We start from the raw sequence: 6,715 nt of genomic DNA, 5'->3' as shown, positions 1-6,715 counted from the left end.
ATAGTACAACCACTTGTACAGTTTATCAGTCTCTACTAAAGTTGAAATAAAACCCAGCAATTTCACTTTTAGGTACAGGCCAAAAAAAAAGAGAGATGGAGAGAAAACACTGCTAAATAAACTATGACTTGAGACAACAAAACTTTTAAACATGTTTTGTACCTTTACCGAGACTATTTCGGAACCATCAGCAAAGTATCATGCAAAGTATCTGAAGAGTGGTTTGAATGACTACAAATGTTTCTACTATTTTCTTGCCTATTAATATTGCTTCATTTACTATTCAAAGACTTAGTGAGCTATGAGGCCTCAGAGATCATGTCTATGCCATGATTTTACAGGTGGGAATAATGAAGCCCAAAGAGACTGACCTGCCTTAAAAGGCAGCAAGAGGCACAGAGGCCTGTTCTAGCTCACACAGCTCCCAAACCAGTAGTTTGTAGTTTCCCAGTTTCTTAAGGCGTACGGAGCAGTGATAATCACAGTATAAAATGTTACTTCAGAAGAGATTTGATCAGAGATTTAGCTTGGAGAAAACTGTCCCAGGTATTAATTTACATTTATTTTCTGAAGGTGAAAAATCTGTTCACTTTGTAAGTCTGCTCCAAAACATACTAATATTTATTAAAATGTTGCTTCTTAATATCTTATGAGCAAAACTTTTAATAGATGAATGACACAATAATTTTGCAAAGGTTCATGGATAAAAAAATCACAAACAAGGGTTTGAGTAGCCACTTGAAAGACCAAAAGCTACTAAAGGAACAGTGAATAAAATCAACTTTGGGGAATAAAAGAAAACCATTTGAGAAAGTTAAATTAGCCCTTGATTTGCTAATGAATTCTTTTTCAGAAAGGGAGCCATACTCTAGTGCTCAGGAGATCAAACAAAGGTGCACACTTAACTCATCTCTTTAAGGGAAATGATTGAAAAATCAGAGACATTTTTAGAAAGGAAGCACTGGGTGTACTCCTAGAGTCAAAACATAAGTAACAATATATTTATACTATGTTATAGTTTATATTATTATTTCATCACATGGATTCATTTGATCCTAATAATAAATCTGTGAGTTCTCAGAGCAAGTGATGGTCTTCTCTCCGTATAAAACGAGAAACTGATGCTCAGATACCATGTTAAATCACTCTGCCTAGAGTGATACCATTCATAACAGATCGAATACTTGAACCCAGAAATACTGGTTTTACCCCGTGTGTATCTCTAGCTATTACCTCAACCCTGGGTATATACTGGAACTCAAAATATGAATCTAATTGCCAGCATCTCTGGAAAATTTACTACTTTAGAAGTGATGAAGAATATGGTGCTTTAACTTTATAAACTATAAAACTGTTAACTCCAGAACCATTTTCTATATATCTTACCTTCACATCAAAGGAAGGCTTGAAGAGTTTGTCCTTGGACAGAAATTTTGATGGTGTATCCAGGTGTAATGAGGGCTCCTTCTGGACCAGCTGTCCTCCTGCTGGGGGGACTGAGACCTGCCCAGTGTGCTGGGCAATCACCGCGTGGAAAGCTTTACTCTGAAAGCAGTTCATATCTAAAGGTGTAACAGCTGTTTTCCTGTGAGTTTCCAGGCGGGAGGCAGGACGACTTGGGGTATCTGATTTCGGATTCACCCCATTTGTGATTTTAGTTTCCAAACTCTCCTCTAGAGATTTAAAAAGAAACAAATGTGAACCACTAATGTCTTTTGTCTCTAAAGAGGCACATAAGTGAGGTTTTTATCTTAATAGTTTTCATGTGAATTCTCAAGTACACTTTAAAGTATACCTACTTTCCAAGAAACAAACCAAATGATGTATTAAGAGGGGCTACTGTGTCCTCCCACCCCAGCCTCCTACCTTTTTTCAACATTTAACAAAAACAGTTATTAGAATGCTGCTCCACGCCAGGCCCAATGCTAGACAATGGAAATACATAATGCCCAAGACATGCATATTCCTTGCCTTTTCAGAGCTTATAGCTGAGTAGAGAGACATGGAAGTCGACTTATAAAGTTCAGAATTGTAATAGACTTATAAAACAGAATTTAGAATTAAAGCAGGCTTATAAAAGTTTAGAATTATAACCCGGGGATAAGGGCTATAAAAGGGATAATACAGGGTGTGATGGCGAGACCAAGGCCATACTTGGTGAGTCAAGCAAGGTTTTCCAGGGAAAGGGACATCCAAGCTGAGAACTGAAAGATAAGGCAGAACAGGCAAGCATGAGGGGGCTACAGAGAACATGCAAAAGTCCAAAGATGAGCGGAACAGAGAACACTAACTGCATGGTGTATCAGTGGGAGCCACAGAAGGAACAGTAAGAGCGATCTAAGCTCACATCTTTAGTTTCCAACGGAGACCCTGGGATGCTCCTATATGGTTTTGTATCCTCTAGCTTTTAGGTAGTGTCTACAGTTGATAGTACAGATACAAATGAACCATCAGTGCTATGAACACATTCATTTTACCACCCAATAATGAATGCCCAATGGTGGCTCACTGTATCCAACGTGAAAAGTAGAAATCAATGACCTTTCCTAAAAACAAGCTTTGATAGCCCAGAAACCATCAAATTGTAAAAACGTATGTGTGTGTGTGTGTATATATGTATATATATAAATAATAAAAGTATTAACCTTCTTTAGGTGAATTTTCAATCAGAAAATGGCTTTCATTTGCTCTCTTTCCCATTCTAGCAGTCTCCATCAGCCAAGCTATAGTGACTGCCGGTAAATTCCACTTCTTGGCAGCTTCATATTTAGAACCACCTGGTTCTTTCAATACAAGATGTGTACTGGCAAACATGCCTTTCTTTGCATTGGATTTGCGAACAAAGAATTCTTGAACGCTGAAAGTAATATTTAAAGAAAAGTAAATGGTCATAAACACAATTGGTCGGCAAACAAATAGTTTCTAATACAACAGTGCTGTCAGAGAGTTCTAAGAAAATACTCACTGACTAAAAGTTGGTTCTATGTCTTAAAATAAACTAATCTCCTTACAAATGCTTACTCTAGGATAAAAATGTATTGTCATAATTACACTTTTTATAAAAACATAGGCAAATTAATTAAACTAGACTTTCAAGAAATAACCAGAAAAATTTCCTCCTTAGTCATCATCCACCCACCTTGCCCTTTCCTCCCAAAAGGAGGCATGAACCACGAGGGGAGTAAAGAAGGTGTATGAATAATACATTATATCTTTTCAGCCCACTACAACTGCTCAAAGCATTTTCATATATAATCTCATTTGATCCTCTCAATATCTGTGAAATATCAATGTGTTACAAAATATTATAAAGATTCAACCTGGGAAAAGATATAAAAAGAGAAATAAATGTCTTGCTCAAGATCACAGAATATTAAACACAATGTAGGGGCACAAACAGAAGCCCACCACTTGATGTATAAACCACAATTCAGTTATTTTTATGACTTCTATTTAATATTCAAATTCCCCACTTTTAAGATTTCTTTAATATTCTACGTTTCTCCCAGTATTTTCATGTTTTTTTCCACATTTAACCCACTGATCCATTTGTTTCTTATTTTGGTATGAGATGTTACATCAACTTTATAGAATCCTATTTACTGAATAAACTGTCTTTTCTTCAATAACTGGAAATAACATTTATCATATACTAACTTCCCGTTGGTACTTGGGTCTACTTCTAGATTTTCTGTTCATTCATTGAACTTCCTGCTACTTTTAACCATATGATTATTTAGTGAGGTTTTACAAAATAAATTTAAATAACTGTATTTCAGAATTTTCATCATTTTCCTGCCTGTTAATCTTTTCTCATGAATTTAGGAATCAATTTGATTACTGCCCTCCCTAAAAAAAAAACTGTTATTTTTATTGGGATCATGTTAAATTTATACATTAACACAGGGGATAACAAACATCTTTATAATATTTCATCTTTTTCCAAGCCCATGTACATCTTTCCTACTGTTCAAGGCTTATTTTGTTCCCCTCAACAGCATTTTATAAGTGTCTGTAGCTCTTTCCCAAGTTTCATGGTACACTTACTGCTGGGTATTTTATGCCACTGCACACCTAGTAAGAGGCCTTTGTTTTCACTAGCTCTTCTAACTGGTTATATATATATGAAGGTCACTGATTTCGGCATATTAGTTTCTACATAGCCACTTTATTAAATTTTTCTGAGTACTGCTTTAGTTGTACCCCATGGAGTCTGTTGTCATGTTACTGTTATTTTCTGCAATTTCACCTTTTCAAAAATCTTTTTATTGTTTAGTATAATTCAAATACAGAACACAGCAAAAAAGGAAACTTACAATTTAATGAATTATAATAAGGTGAAAACCCTTACATCCATCACCCATGTCATGAGACAAAATCTTGCCAGCCAAAATCTAGGTGCATCTCTTGTTTAAACGACTTTTAAGTGTTGCTTCATAATCTAATCTAACTTTTAATATAAAAGTTTAATTCACTTACATTTACTGATGTAACAGTTTTCCACATCCTTTTAAAACAGCCACCACCTAATAACGTTCACTTAGAGTAAATTTGGATTTTGGAAGTAACTTTTAAATTCATTTTCTTTCTCCTAAAGTATTCATTATTCCTGTTTAACATTTGCATTTCTGGCTGAAAACCAGAGGAATAATAAAATGCATATTGAAAAAAGAAAAAATCAGCCATATGGCGCCCTGAAGGAAATAATGCTTAGGCAAGCAATATTCAATAATGGCTATGTATCAGCTTTAAATATTCCCTTTCCTGATAGGTAAGCATTAATGCCTACAATGTTTACATTTGCCAGACATCCATCTAATTGCACGTTCCCCTTTCCCACTTTGAGCCATCACATAGATATGGTACACATTACCCATAAATATTATAAAGACACCCAGCCAAATTCTAACTTAAATGCTCTCCAATAAGTCAAAACAAATAAAAGTCCACCAAGATGGCAGGTGTGCTAAAAATACTACATACCTTGCTCCAAGATGTTTTGCTAAGAATGTCAATGAATCTTTTTCTGCTCCCACACACTGGCTGAATGAAATAACACAATCCACTAAAGGAGTCATTCCTGCCATTACTGGGACTGGTGTGAAGAGAGGATTTGACTTCGGATCAATCAAAGTCTGATAGTCTATACAAGTTACCTTTTAAAAACAAGAGAAACCATAATAACATCAACCTGAAATAAGCAACCAGTGGTTAACACTGGTTCAGTTACAGTAGCAGTAATTTTAGTTTAGATGAAAAATTTTACTCTAATATAAACTTGTGTATGCTCATTCTCAATACATTTCAAATTATAAGGAAATATATACACCAATTCATTATGTTAAATATTAAATTCTAAAACATTAAGGATATTAAAATCAGTCAGACTGTCACTGATACTACTGAATATTATTTGACATTTAATTTCTTCCAATGTATTAGTTTATAATTTTTTCCTCTGAATTTTTGGAAAGTTAAAAACAATCAATGGTGAAACAACCAATGATAAGCCAACAAGATGGAATAATAACAAAAGTGTGTGTCATGCTTTGGCTGGGAGACAACAGGGAAGACTGAAATAGTAGGAAAAGACTTGTAGTTCCTTCCTAAGAAGGAATGTCGCTGCTTTGGCCCCTGGGAAACAATAACCTCAGGCAGGATTAGGACCAAGAAGCTTGAACGTTTTCCTACTTTAGAATTTCCTTTGCTAAAATCAAAATCCAGACACTGCCCACACCCGAACACCAATTTACCTAAATTGAACTGTGTCAGAGATCAACATTAACACTCCCAGCATCCAGATATCCTTCAATACTGAATTCCAACTGCTACAGTATTTTCTTACCAGCCACGTATTTGTAACAACTTCTCCCACAGTCGCTTCTACTTCACACCCCAGCAGAGGAACCACAGCATAATCAGCAACAATTCTGCTTTGAAGGGACACGATTTTTCCAGCACTTTCTCTTATGATACTGGCAATGTTAGATTCATTTTCATCACTAAAACCCAAAACAAGGAAACTCTTTTGGCTAAATAAACCTTCTTCAGTAATTGTGGAAGCATCAGGGAGGCAATGACTGGCAGAAGACTGGTTTTCTTCTTGCAGAGAAATATGAGTAGAATCATTAAAGGGCTCAACACGAGTAGTATCATTAGAGGTCCCAACTTCAGACTTCGCAGCTTCAACTGAAAAGAAAAGGAAATGTTTTCTAACACATACTTTAGCTTCTAGTTAAAGTTTATTTCTGAGCAAGGATGTTAAGGTAACATAGAGCCTGAGAATTGTAGCCACACCTACAAAACTAAGATTTTAATAAACATACAATGAATAAAGGATACGAACCCACCCCATCTTCTGAGTGTTATCAGTATTGCCATCTTTATTAGGAAGCACAAAGGCATCATGTTACTGTTTTAAGTATTCCCATTGGACTAGAAACTCCAACTAGCTGAAACTTATGAAGCTCCAATAACTCCACATGCCTCTTATTTCCAACTGATTTAGATAATTCACAATTACAAAAATATCATTAAGGAAAAAACAGAAGTAAAGCCCTTTCCATGGAAATAACTGTGTGGATACAGTAAGAGAATAATGGCTGCTTCTCTTTCAAAAATTCCTAAAAATGTTTCATACTGAAGTTGGAGCTATTGTACTTAGCTTCTATATAGATTTCTTAAGAAAGCCGATTAGGGGGCCGGCCGAGTGGTG

The 6,715-nt window shown here is 35.5% G+C and overlaps 1 protein-coding gene across 1 annotated transcript in view; it reads right to left on the bottom strand.

Moving 5' to 3' along the window:
• TOPBP1 (DNA topoisomerase II binding protein 1) overlaps window positions 1–6,715 on the bottom strand; it is a 52,268-nt gene that overhangs the window by 30,672 nt on the left and 14,881 nt on the right. Inside the window, exons 9-12 of the mRNA XM_019632714.1 lie at window positions 5,846–6,231; window positions 4,984–5,156; window positions 2,646–2,857; window positions 1,387–1,673 (exon numbers count right to left, since the gene is read on the bottom strand). Coding sequence (XP_019488259.1) covers window positions 1,387–1,673; window positions 2,646–2,857; window positions 4,984–5,156; window positions 5,846–6,231 — 1,058 coding nt within the window. The remainder of the gene's footprint in view (window positions 1–1,386; window positions 1,674–2,645; window positions 2,858–4,983; window positions 5,157–5,845; window positions 6,232–6,715) is intronic.

Source organism: Hipposideros armiger, unplaced genomic scaffold (genome assembly GCF_001890085.2).
Source record: "Hipposideros armiger isolate ML-2016 unplaced genomic scaffold, ASM189008v1 scaffold_1167, whole genome shotgun sequence".
Lineage (NCBI taxonomy): Eukaryota > Metazoa > Chordata > Mammalia > Chiroptera > Hipposideridae > Hipposideros > Hipposideros armiger.
Note: the sequence above shows the minus strand (reverse complement) of the source record. Positions and strands in the feature narration are given on the sequence as shown.